We start from the raw sequence: 14,256 nt of genomic DNA on the forward strand, positions 1-14,256 counted from the left end.
CTAGTATCACTACAGACAATATTGGTTCATGTCCCCTCCCTAACATCACTCTACAGACAGTATTGGTTCATGTTCCCTCCCTAACATCACTCTCCAGACAGTATTGGTTTATGTCCCCTCCCTAGTATCACTCTACAGACAGTATTGGTTCTGTGTTCATGTCCACTCCCTAGTATCACTAGACAGTGTTGGTTCATGTCCACTCCCTAACATCACTCTACAGACAGTACTGGTTCATGTCCCCTCCCTAACATCACTCTACAGACAGTATTGGTTCATGTCCTCTCCCTAGTATCACTCTACAGACAGTATTGGTTCTGTGTTCATGTCCCCTCCCTAGTATCACTACAGAAAGTATTGGTTCTGTGTTCATGTCCCCTCCCTAAAATCACTCTACAGACAGTATTGGTTCATGTCCCCTCCCTAACATCACTCTACAGACAGTATTGGTTCATGTCCCCTCCCTAGTATCACTACAGACAGTATTGGTTCTGAGTTCATGTCCCCTCCCTAACATCACTCTACAGACAGTATTGGTTCATGTCCCATCCTTAGTTTCTCTACAGACACTATTGGTTTGTGTCCCCTCCCTAACATCACTCTACAGACAGTATTGGTTCTGTGTTCATGTCCCCTCCCTAGTTTCACTACAGACAGTATTGGTTCTGAGTTCATGTCCCCTCCCTAGTATCACTACAGACAGTTGTGGTTCTGAGTTCATGTCCCCTCCCTAGTATCACTACAGACAGTATTGGTTCATGTTCCCTACCTAACATCACTCTACAGACAGTATTGGTTCATGCCCCCCCCCCCCCCTAACATCACTCTACAGACAGTATTGGTTCTGAGTTCATGTCCCCTCCCTAACATCACTCTACAGACAGTAGTGGTTCATGTCCCCTCCCTAGTATCACTCTACAGACAGTATTGGTTCTGAGTTCATTTCCCCTCCCTAACATCACTCTACAGACAGTAGTGGTTCATGTCCCCTCCCTAGTATCACTCTACAGACAGTATTGGTTCTGAGTTCATTTCCCGTCCCTAACATCACTCTACAGATAGTATTGGTTCATGTCCCCTCCCTAGTATCACTCTACAGACAGTATTGGTTCTGTGTTCATGTCCCCTCCCTAACATCACTCTACAGACATTATTGGTTCATGTCCCCTCCCTAACATCACTCTACAGACAGTATTGGTTCTGAGTTCATGTCCCCTCCCTAACATCACTCTACAGAAAGTATTGGTTCTGTGTTCATGTCCCCTCCCTAACATCACTCTACAGACAGTATTGGTTCATGTCCCCTCCCTAACATCACTCTACAGACAGTATTGGTTCTGAGTTCATTTCCCCTCCCTAACATCACTCTACAGATAGTATTGGTTCATGTCCCCTCCCTAACATCACTCTACAGACAGTATTGGTTCTGTGTTCATGTCAAGATTCATCTCTTGTTTTGTATCGCTCTGTTCTTTATTATTAAACTCACCAACTGCACCGTCTTCCTGCTTCCTGACTCCTGCTTCCTGACTCCTGCTTCCTGACTCCTGCTTCCTGACTCCCAGCATCATTGTTTCAAATGTTTTTGAAGTGTATGTCATATATCTAGGAGATATAAGAAAGCTCAGGAAATGTGTATAAATGTTTTGACACATTTAACCCCTTGTTGTTGTTGGCGCAAAACTACCTTCGTTCTTCCATTATTTTGTCAGGGTTACCTTCAGACCAGTCCCATAACACTGGTGGGGGAAATATAACAAAACGGAGAACACCGTTGTGTTGGTGAAAGTCTCCCCTTCTTACAGTGGGGTAAAACAGTTCAGACACCTCAGACAAAAGTTGACACGTCGGCGTTACCGACTTCAGACGAGTCACTCGTGGAGGTCATACAGCACAACGGAGAACATACGGACTTCAGACGAGTCACTCGTGGAGGTCATACAGCACAACGGAGAACATACGGACTTCAGACGAGTCACTCGTGGAGGTCATACAGCAAAACGGAGAACACCGTATTAGTTTGTTGGCCAAACCGTTAGGATGCTACAGACATTTTCAGGATGTCTACCGGTTTGATGAACAGCGGTATATATCTGACTCTTTCCACCTCAGATAGGGAAGGGCGACAGGAGGATGCTGTGTATTGAGACACAGCCCATGCAGAAAAGGCATCTCCAGCTTATTAAACTGACAGACATAAATGTTTTTATAAATTATGTTACTTAGATTGACGCACCGGTACGTCAATAGACTCTATACTATAAAAAATATGAAACTAGTTCCGTTCCAAATGTCAAGATATAGAGGGCAAAACATGAGAGAGAGTTGGAGGCAGAAGGAAAGGGAGATGCAGAGACCAAAGCCAGCTTAGAAATGGCAGAAGCTTTAACAGTTATTATTATGGCCACACTGGAAATAATAGAATTGGCCGCACGCTTCGTAACTTTCAGAATATGTCAAAGATACATTTTAATCTCCCACAAAAAAAATGAATCATTGATTAAAAGAAGAAGCTTTCCTTCTAGTTGTTTTTCGCAGCCAGAAGGGAAAATAGATTTTTACTCTTTTCCACCATTGCTACTAGATCTGATCGTGGGTCCTGTCCATAATCGTTATCTGGGCCCTGCAACATTTGTCCAAAACATATTGCTGAATATAGAAAAGGGTTTTACCCACCGACTTTCTTCTGAAGGTGATGCAGCGACGCTGACAACCGGAGAGACAGACCCCAGTCAGGTCCCAGTCAGGTCCCAGTCAGGTCCCAGTCAGACCCCAGTCAGGTCCCAGTCAGGTCCCAGTCAGGTCCCAGTCAGACCCCAGTCAGACCCCAGTCAGACCCCAGTCAGGTCTCAGTCAGACCCCAGACCCCAGTCAGGTCCCAGTCAGACCCCAGTCAGGTCCCAGTCAGACAGCTGCCCAGTATGGTCCCAGTCAGCCAGCTGCCCAGTATTTTCCCAGTCAGCCAGCTGGCCAGTCAGGTCCCAGTCAGCCAGCTGGCCAGTCAGACCCCAATCAAACCCCAGTCTACAAGCTGGCCAGTCAGACCCCAGTCAGCCAGCTAGCCAGTCAGACCCCAGTCAAACCCTGGTCTACCAGTTGGCCAGTCAGACCCCAGTCAGACCCCAATTAAACCCCAGCCAGCCAGCTGGCCAGTCAGACCCCAGTCAGCCAGCTGGCCAGTCAGACCCCAGTCAGCCAGCTAGCCAGTCAGACCCCAGTCAAACCCTGGTCTACCAGTTGGCCAGTCAGACCCGAGTCAGACCCCAATTAAACCCCAGCCAGCCAGCTGGCCAGTCAGACCCCAGTCAGCCAGCTGGCCAGTCAGACCCCAGTCAGCCAGCTGGCCAGTCAGACCCCAGTCAAACCCCAGTCTACCAGCTGGCCAGTCAGACCCCAGTCTACCAGCTGGCCAGTCAGACCCCAGTCTACCAGCTGGCCAGTCAGACCCCAGTCTACCAGCTGGCCACTTTGTTTATTCCATGTGTAACTCTGCTGTTGTTGTTTGTGTCGAACTGCTTTGCTTTATTCTTGGCCAGGTCGCAGTTGTAAATGAGAACTTGTTCTCAACTGGCCTACCTGCTTAAATAAAGGTGAAATCAAATTTTAAAAAATAAAAGTTTGGGGGAGGAGGAGCAACAGTCTGGGGCCATTTTTCATGGTTCGGGCCCCTCAGTTCCAGTGAAGGGAAATCTTAACGCTGCAGCATACAGTGACATTCTAGACAATTCTGTGCTTCCAACTTTGTGGGAACAGTTTGAGGAAGGCCCTGTCCTGTTTCAGCATGCTGTTCCAGCAATGCCAACGTGCACAAATCAAGATCCATACAGAAATGGTTTGTCGAGATCAGCGTGGAAGAACTTGACTGGCCTACACAAAGCCCTGACCTCAACCCCATCGAACACCTTTGGGGATGAGCCAGGACTAATCACCCAACATCAGTGCCAGACTTCACTAATGCTCTTGTGACTGAATGGAAGTCCCAGCTGCAATGTTCTATGATCTAGTGGAAAGCCTTCCCAGAAGAGTGGAGGCTGTTATAGCAACAATGTTCCTACATCTAGTGGAAAGCCTTCCCAGAAGAGTGGAGACTGTTATAGCAACAAAAGGGCGACCAACTCCATATTTTTTTATTTTTTGTATTTAACCTTTATTTAACTTTAATTAATGCCAATGATTTATGGAATGAGATGTTGGAGGAGCAGGTGTCCACATACGTTTGGTCATGTAGTGCACTATGACTTACCCTTCAATCCAAACTTGTTGCCTCGGCCATATTTGTTGAAGAGAATGAAGAGGACGATGAGGAGAACACTGGTGAAACCAGCCAGACCTATTGCTATCGACACCTGGAGACAGACAGACAGGTTGGGAGACAGACAGACAGGTTAGGAGACAGACAGACAGACAGACAGGTTAGGATACAGACAGACTGGTGAAACCAGCCAGACCTACTGCTATCGACACCTGGAGACAGACAGACAGGTTAGGAGACAGACAGACAGGTTAGGAGACAGACAGACAGGTTAGGAGACAGACAGACAGGTTAGGATACAGGCAGACAGACAGACAGACAGACAGACAGGTTAGGAGACAGACAGACAGGTTAGGAGACAGACAGACTGGTGAAACCAGCCAGACCTACTGCTATCGACACCTGGAGACAGACAGACAGGTTAGGAGACAGACAGACAGGTTAGGAGACAGACAGACAGGTTAGGAGACAGACAGACAGGTTAGGAGACAGACAGACAGGTTAGGAGAGAGACAGGTGATTCTAGCCAGCCCCAGTACTGTGGACACCAGGAGACAGACAGAGAGACAGGTGATTCTAGCCAGCCCCAGTACTGTGGACACCAGGAGACAGACAGAGAGACACGTGATTCTAGCCAGCCCCAGTACTGTGGAGACCAGGAGACAGACAGAGAGACAGGTGATTCTAGCCAGCCCCAGTACTGTGGACACCAGGAGACAGACAGAGAGACAGGTGATTCTAGCCAGCCCCAGTACTGTGGAAACCAGGAGACACTACACTACTTTTGAACAGAGCCCTATGGACTGTGGTCTAAAGTAGTGCCCTATGTAGGGATTAGTGTGCTATTTGAGATAGACCCTGTGTCATTATAAACTCACCCCAAACGTCTCCTCTTCCGGCTTGATGGCATTGTCTGATGGCACTGGGCTACCTGGAATACAGACAGAGACAGTAGGAGCACTGGAGAATACAACCTACTCCCAAATGGCACACTATTCCATAGTACACTAGCTTTGCCCAGGGCCCTCCTTGCCTTGTAGTGTGCTATATATGGAACAGGGTTCTATTTGGGACTCACTCTAACTCCAGAGCAGAATTGTGGAGTAAAAATCGACCGACAGGCTGGAGTCTTTAAATCCCATTTCACATAAAACAGTTTCCTTATCAGAAGATGTTATACACTGGAGGTTATTAATATAAAAGAACAGAGGACATGAACAGGACAAGCTGGAGCAGTGAACACACACACACACTCACACGGACTCACATACCACACACACACACACACACTCACACGGACTCACATACCACACACACACACACACACTCACACGGACTCACATACCACACACACACTCGGACTCACACAACACACACTCACACAGACTCACACACCACACACACACAAACTCACACACACACACACACACACACACACACACACACACACACACACACACACACACACACACACACACACACACACACACACACACACACACACACACACACACACACACACGCACACACACACACACACACACACTCACACACCACACACACACAGACTCGCACCCACACACACAAACACACACAGACACAGAATCACACAACCATGAAATGGAGTCTCTGTTGGCTGCTGTCGGATAGAATCTGAAGGATGAGAGGAGGCTGAAGATCAGAGAGGAATTGGGGGTGTCTGTGTGTCTGTGTGTCTCTGTGTCTGTGTCGGTGTGTCTGTGTGTCTGTGTGTGTCTGTGTCTGTGTGTCTGTGTGTCTGTGTCTGTGTGTCTCTGTGTCTGTGTGTCGGTGTGTCTGTGTGTCTGTGTGTCTGTGTGTCTCTGTGTCTGTGTGTCTGTGTGTGTTGAATTAGCAGTCCTTCAACCATGCCTCTCTTCAACCTCCTGCCCTCTCCCTTCAACCCTGCCTTCAACCCTGCCTCCCTTCAACCCTCCCTCCCTTCAATTCTGCCTCCCTTCAATTCTGCCGCCCTTCAACCCTCCCTTCAACCCTCCTCCCTTCAACCCTCCCTTCAACCCTCCCCACCTTCAACCCTCCTTCCCTTCAACCTTCCCTCCCTCCCTTCAAACCTCCCTGCCTCCCTTCAAACCTCTCTCCCTCCCTTCAACCCTCCTTCCCTCCCTTCAACCATCCCTCCCTTCAACCCTCCCTCCCTTCAACCTTCCCTCCCTCCCTTCAAACCTCCCTCCCTCCCTTCAACCCTCCCTCCCTTCAAACCTCCCTCCCTCCTGCCCTCTTTCCCTCCAACCCTCCCTCCCTTCATCCCTCCCTCCCTTCAACCCTCCCTCCCTTCAACCCTACTATCCTATTTCCCTTCATCCCTCCCTTCATCCCACCCTCCCTTCATCCCCCCTCCCTCCCTTCAACCCTCCCTCCTTTCATCCCTCCCTGCCTTCATCCCTTCATCCCCCCCTCCCTCCCTTCATCCCACCCTCCCTTCATCCCTCCCTCCCTTCATCCCCCCTCCCTCCCTTCAACCCTCCTGCCCTCTTTCCCTTCATCCCTCCCTTCATCCCTCCCTCCCTCCCTTCAACCCTCCCTCCCTTCAACCCCCCTCCCTTCATCCCTTCATCCCTCCCTTCAACCCTCCTGCCCTCTTTCCCTTCATCCCTCCCTTCATCCCACCCTGCCTTCAACCCTCCCTCTCTTCATCCAGGATAACTCCAATCATACAATCCAGGGTTATTCCAATCATACAATCCAGGATTATTCCAATCATACAGGCCAGGATTATTCCAATCATACAATCCAGGGTTATTCCAATCATGTAATCCAGGGTTATTCCAATCATGTAATCCAGGGTTATTCCAATCATACAATCCAGGGTTATTCCAATCATGTAATCCAGGGTTATTCCAATCATACAATCCAGGGTAACTCCAATCATACAATCCAGGGTTATTCCAATCATACAATCCAGGGTTATTCCAATCATGTAATCCAGGGTTATTCCAATCATACAATCCATGGGTTATTCCAATCATGTAATCCAGGGTTATTCCAATCATACAATCCAGGGTTATTCCAATCATACAATCCAGGGTTATTCCAATCATACAATCCAGGGTTATTCCAATCATACAATCCATGGTTATTCCAATCATACAATCCAGGGTTATTCCAATCATGTAATCCAGGGTTATTCCAATCATACAATCCAGGGTTATTCCAATCATGTAATCCAGGGTTATTCCAATCATACAATCCAGGGTTATTCCAATCATACAATCCAGGTTTATTCCAATCATACAATCCAGGGTTATTCCAATCATACAATCCAGGGTTATTCCAATCATACAATCCAAGGTTATTCCAATCATGTAACCCAGGGTTATTCCAATCATACAATCCAAGGTAACTCCAATCATACAATCCAGGGTTATTCCAGTCATACAATCCAGGGTTACGGTGACGTCCACTTCATGTAAACTAGGGTTGATACCGTTCCATCGACTCCATTCCAGACATTATTATGAGCCTTCCTCCCTGCCTGTTAGAACAGCTAGATCCCCATTCCATTGACTCCATTCCAGACATTATTATGAGCCCTCCTCAATGTCAGAACAGTTAGATCCCCGTTCCATTGACCCCCTTTACGCACACCTGGCAACCCTCATTATGCACACCTGGAAACCCTCATGACGTACACCTGGCAACCCTCATTATGCACACCTGGCAACCCTCCTTATGTACACCAGGCAACCCTCCTTATGAACACCTGGCAACCCTCATTATGTATACCTGGCAACCATCATTATGCACACTCGGACTTCATTACTATCTTGATTACTCCCCTTTTATCTAGCTCTCTGTAGCCTCACTCATCAGGTAGTATTGGTTCTGTTCTCTTGTCCAGACGAGTCTCTTGTTTTGTATCTCTCCATGTTCGTTATTATTAAACTCACCAACGGCACCTGCTTCCTGACTCCTGCTTCCTGCTTCCTGATTCCTGCTTCCTGACTCCTTCTTCCGGACTCCTGCTTCCTACTTCCTGACTCCTGTTCCTGCTTCCTGACTCCTGCTTCATGACCCTGCTTCCTGCTTCCCGACTCCTGCTTCCTACTTCCCGACTCCTGTTTCCTGACTCCTGCGTCCTGCTTCCTTCTTCCTGACTTCTTCTTCCTGACTACTGACTCCTGCTTCCTGGCTCCTGCTTCCTGGCTCCTGCTTCCTGGCTACTGCTTCCTGACTCCTGCTTCCTGGCTCCTGCTTCCTGGCTCCTGCTTCCTGACCCCTCCTCCCTGTCTCAAAACAGAGCGCCGTAACTCCACGTAACTCCACTTCTTCCTGACTTCTTCTTCCTGACTACTGACTCCTGCTTCCTGGCTCCTGCTTCCTGGCTCCTGCTTCCTGGCTACTGCTTCCTGACTCCTGCTTCCTGGCTCCTGCTTCCTGGCTCCTGCTTCCTGACTCCTGCTTCCTGACTCCTGCTTCCTGACTCCTTCTTCCTGACTCCTGCTTCCTGACTCATGCTTCCTGACTCCTGCTTCATGACTCCTTCTTCCTGACTCCTTCTTCCTGACTCCTGCTTCCTGCTTCCTGACTCCTGCTTCCTGACTCCTTCTTCCTGACTCCTGCTTCCTGACTCCTGCTTCCCACTTCCTGATTCCTGTTTCCTGCTTCCTGACTCCTTCTTCATGACACCTGCTTCCTGACACCTTCTTCCTGACTCCTTCTTCCTGCTTCCTGCTTTCTGACTCCTGCTTCCTGACACCTGCTTCCTGAATCCTGCTTCCTGAATCCTGCTTCCCGACTCCTTCTTCCTGACTCCTGCTTCCTGACTCTTGCTTCCTGACTCCTGCTTCCTGACTCCTGCTTCCTGACTCCTGCTTCCTGCTTCCTGACTCCTGCTTCCTGACTCCTTCTTCCTGACTCCTGCTTCCTGACTCCTGCTTCCTGACTCCTGCTTCCTGACTCCTGCTTCCTGACTCCTTCTTCCTGACACCTGCTTCCTGACACCTGCTTCCTGACTCCTGACTCCTGCTTCCTGACTCCTGCTTCCTGACTCCTGCTTCCTGACTCCTGACATCTGCTTCCTGACTCCTTCTTCCTGACTCCTGACATCTGCTTCCTGACTCCTGCTTCCCGACTCCTGACATCTGCTTCCTGACTCCTGCTTCCTGACTCCTGCTTCCTGACTCCTGCTTCCTGACTCCTGCTTCCTGACCCCTGCTTCCTGACCCCTGCTTCCTGACTCCTGACATCTGCTTCCTGACATCTGCTTCCTGACTCCTGCTTCCTGACTCCTGCTTCCTGACTCCTGCTTCCTGACTCCTGCTTCCTGACTCCCTGCGTCTCCATTACAAGCTGTCTCAAAACAGAGCGGCGCGCCGTAACTCCACAATACAGAACTAACATTCACAACATAATAATAGAATAACACTAGTAAGTCAAAACACTTACCGTAGTCCACAATTTATGAACAATAGATGAAAAAGTGGTAATGTGAAATGAATGAATGAGTGAAAAGAGGGACATTCTGCTAACATTCATCAAATTAATAAACCACCAATTCTCAGGGGTCAGACTGTCTTCTACCACTAGAGAATCTCTGAGCGATGTGAATAATCCCAATGGGGTCAGACTGTCTTCTACCACTAGAGAAGCTCTGAGTGATGTGAATAATCCCAATGGGGTCAGACTGTCTTCTACCACTAGAGAAGCTCTGAGTGATGTGAATAATTCAAATGAGCTTTTATAGCTAAATCTGCTGCAATGCATCATTTCTCACTGTTCTGAGACCTATAGCTTTTGCTGTATGATGTGTCCCTGTCTAAGAAAATGTTGTGGTTACCGTCAGGGTCAGGGTCAAAGGGAGGAGCCGTGAGGAAGTGTCCGTAGACCGTCTTGGTGATGGTCCCCAGGGAGTTGGAGGCCTGCAGCGTGTAGTTTCCGTTATCGTAGTGTGTTGGGTTGATAAAAGTCAGACATCCCTCCAGATAGTCCCGGTAGAAATCCATCTCTGTTCTGATGTACTCACTCTGCAGGATCTCCCTCTGTGTACAATCATGATTAGAATACGGTTTCATTTTTTTTTACCTTTTCAAAAGACCCAGACTCTTGACATCAGTGGTTCTGAATCCTGAATCTGGGGGAACCCCAAGGGGTGGCTGTTTTGGGTTTTCCCCAAGCATTAGTCGCCTGATTGATATAACTAACTCAGCATCAAGCCGTTTATTGTTTCAGTTAGCTGTGTAGTTCTGGGGTAAAAACTAAAACCTGCACCTCTTGTGGTCTCTAAGACCAGAATATGTACATGCTGCTTTACATATTAGAAATTAATCAAATGGAATAAAATCACACCTGTTTGTGGTACCATCGCAGCGTCGGGTAGGGATAGCCTCTCACTGTGAACTCTATGCAGGTGTCATGGCGCCGCTCAGGCTCGGACAGTTTCAGGATGACCGGTGGAACTGGAAGGGAAGCAGAGGAAACTGTGAAGGTTTTGACACAGCATGGCTCGGACAGTTTCAGGATGACTGGTGGAACTGGAAGGGGAGCAGAGGAAACTGTGAAGGTTTTGACACAGCATGGCTCGGACAGTTTCAGGATGACTGGTAGAACTGGAAGAGGAGCAGAGGAAACTGTGAAGGTTTTGACACAGCATGGCTCGGACAGTTTCAGGATGACTGGTGGAACTGGAAGGGGAGCAGAGGAAACTGTGAAGGTTTTGACACAGCATGGCTCGGACAGTTTCAGGATGACTGGTGGAACTGGAAGGGGAGCACAGGAAACTGTAAAGGTTTTGACACAGCATGGCTCGGACAGTTTCAGGATGACTGGTGGAACTGGAAGGGGAGCAGAGGACACTGTGAAGGTTTTGACACAGCATGGCTCGGACAGTTTCAGGATGACTGGTGGAACTGGAAGGGGAGCAGAGGAAACTGTGGAGGTTTTGACACAGCATGGCTCGGACAGTTTCAGGATGACTGGTGGAACTGGAAGGGGAGCAGAGGAAACTGTGAAGGTTTTGACACAGCATGGCTCGGACAGTTTCAGGATGACTGGTGGAACTGTAAGGGGAAACTGAGGACAGAAGAAACTGTGATGATTTTGACACACAATGGTGTCTTCTAACTTTAATTAATGGTTGGCCAATTCCACAAGCTAGATTTCACAATGCAAAACATTAATGATTTAACACTGATATGATTAAACCACTTAATAAAGACTAGTAGCTAGTTAGCTGGCTAGAGGACAGCGAGCTGTGACTAATAAAGACTAGTAGCTAGTTAGCTGGCTAGAGGACAGCTAGCCGTGGCTAATAAAGACTAGTAGCTAGTTAGCTGGCTAGAGGACAGCGAGCCGTGGCTAATAAAGACTAGTAGCTAGTTAGCTGGCTAGAGGACCGCTAGCCGTGGCTAATAAAGACTAGTAGCTAGTTAGCTGGCTAGAGGACAGCTAGCCGTGGCTAATAAAGACTAGTAGCTAGTTAGCTGGCTAGCTCCTGATGGAAGTTCCAGTTATAAGGAATAGAAATAGCAGATCTGTACCACATTAGGTGAGGCGGACAGAAAGTGAGATTAAGATGGATACCGGCTATTTACACGGGATAAGACAAAGACAGATACACACGTTCTACTGCACCACCATCTTGGATCCCAGGTGGGACAACCACATATCACATGATAGCTAGGTGTACAACCACTTATCACATGATAGCTAGGTGGGACAACCACATATCACATGAAAGCTAGGTGGGACAACCACATATCACATGAAAGCTAGGTGGACAACCACATATCACATGATAGCTAGGTGGGACAACCACATATCACATGAAAGCTAGGTGGGACAACCGCATATCACATGAAAGCTAGGTGGACAACCACATATCACATGATAGCTAGGTGGGACAACCACATATCACATGAAAGCTAGGTGGGACAACCACATATCACATGATAGCTAGGTGGACAACCACATATCACATGATGGCTAGGTGGGACAACCACATGATAGCTAGGTGGGACAACCACATATCACATGATAGCTAGGTGGGACAACCACATATCACATGAAAGCTAGGTGGGACAACCACATATCACATGAAAGCTAGGTGGACAACCACATATCACATGATAGCTAGGTGGGACAACCACATATCACATGAAAGCTAGGTGGGACAACCACATATCACATGATAGCTAGGTGGACAACCACATATCACATGATGGCTAGGTGGGACAACCACATGATAGCTAGGTGGGACAACCACATATCACATGATAGCTAGGTGGGACAATCACATATCACATGATAGCTAGGTGGACACCAACATATCACATGATAGCTAGGTGGGACAACCACATGATAGCTAGGTGGGACAACCACATATCACATGATAGCTAGGTGGGACAATCACATATCACATGATAGCTAGGTGGGACAACCACATATCACATGATAGCTAGGTGGGACAACCACATATCACATGATAGCTAGGTGGGACAATCACATATCACATGATAGCTAGGTGGGACAACCACATATCACATGATAGCTAGGTGGACAATCACATATCACATGATAGCTAGGTGGACAACCACATATCACATGATAGCTAGGTGGACAACCACATATCACATGATAGCTAGGTGGACAATCACATATCACATGATAGCTAGGTGGACAACCACATATCACATATAGTTTCACATATATATCATATATGGCATTAGTAGTGCACTATATAGGGAATAGGGAGCCATTGGGTCCTGGTCATTAGTAGTGCACTATAAAGGAATATGGAGCCATTGGGTCCTGGTCATTAGTAGTGCACTCTATAGGGAATAGGGAGCCATTGGGTCCTGGTCATTAGTAGTGCACTCTATAGGGAATAGGGAGCCATTGGGTCCTGGTCATTAGTAGTGCACTATAAAGGAATATGGAGCCATTGGGTCCTGGTCATTAGTAGTGCACTCTATAGGGAATAGGGAGCCATTGGGATGAATCCCATACTGTATATATCCTCCAACGGTTATCATTCCTAACAAGTTCTCTGCTATGCTGTTCGCATGCACATATATACACACACCCGTGGATTGAAACCTACACTGTACAGTTGGGAATGATAACCATTGACACACACACACACACACACACACACACACACACACACACACACACACACACACACACACACACACACACACACACACACACACACACACACACGTAGATTGAAACCTACACTGTACAGTCAGCTGGATGGAAGCGTTGGTCATTCCCACTAGGTTCTCTGCTATGCAGGTGAGCAGGAAGCCGTTGTCGTCTCGACTTACGTTGACTAGCGTCAGGTTAATAGAATGGATGTTGGGCCAGTAGACATTAGACTTGAGAGACATAGAGGAGAGGAGAGGAGAGGAGAGGAGAGGAGAGGAGAGAACAAGGCATTAGACTACCATACACATTAGTCTCTCCCTCTCTACCTCTATGTCTCTCTGTCTCTCTACCTCTCTGTCTCTCTACCGCTCTGTCTCTCTGTCTCTCTGTCTCTCTACCTCTCTACCTCTCTACCTCTCTACCTCTCTACCTCTCTACCTTTGAATGCTCGGCTATGAAAACCCAACTGACATTTACTCCTGAGGTGCTGAGCTGTTGCAGCCTCTATAATGACTATTTGACCCTCCTGGTCATCTATAAACATCTTGAAGAACAATCTGGTCTTGATGGCCATGTACTCTTATAATCTCCACCCGGTACAGCCAGAAGAAGACTGGCCACCCCTCAGAGCCTGGTTCCTCTCTAGGTTTCTTCATAGGTTCCTACCTTTCTGGGGAGTTTTTCCTAACCACCATGCTTCTACATCTACATTGCGTGCTGATTGGGGGATTAATGCAGGGTTTCTCTATAAGCACGTTGTGGCATATGCTGATGTAAAAATAAATACAAATACAAATGATTGACTGAGGAGAGGAGAGGAAAGGAGATGAGCGGAGAACACAACATTAGACTACAGTACACGTTAGACTGGAGACCTA

General features: G+C 47.8%; 1 protein-coding gene across 1 annotated transcript in view; it reads right to left on the reverse strand.

Moving 5' to 3' along the window:
* Window positions 1–14,256, reverse strand: part of LOC139384431 (NT-3 growth factor receptor-like) — a 141,719-nt gene that overhangs the window by 59,419 nt on the left and 68,044 nt on the right. The window contains exons 7-11 of the mRNA XM_071129196.1: window positions 13,467–13,608; window positions 10,577–10,686; window positions 10,068–10,269; window positions 5,131–5,174; window positions 4,244–4,346 (exon numbers count right to left, since the gene is read on the reverse strand). Of these exons, the coding sequence (XP_070985297.1) occupies window positions 4,244–4,346; window positions 5,131–5,174; window positions 10,068–10,269; window positions 10,577–10,686; window positions 13,467–13,608 (601 nt within the window). The remainder of the gene's footprint in view (window positions 1–4,243; window positions 4,347–5,130; window positions 5,175–10,067; window positions 10,270–10,576; window positions 10,687–13,466; window positions 13,609–14,256) is intronic.

This window comes from Oncorhynchus clarkii, chromosome 26 (genome assembly GCF_045791955.1).
Source record: "Oncorhynchus clarkii lewisi isolate Uvic-CL-2024 chromosome 26, UVic_Ocla_1.0, whole genome shotgun sequence".
Classification (NCBI taxonomy): Eukaryota; Metazoa; Chordata; class Actinopteri; order Salmoniformes; family Salmonidae; genus Oncorhynchus; species Oncorhynchus clarkii.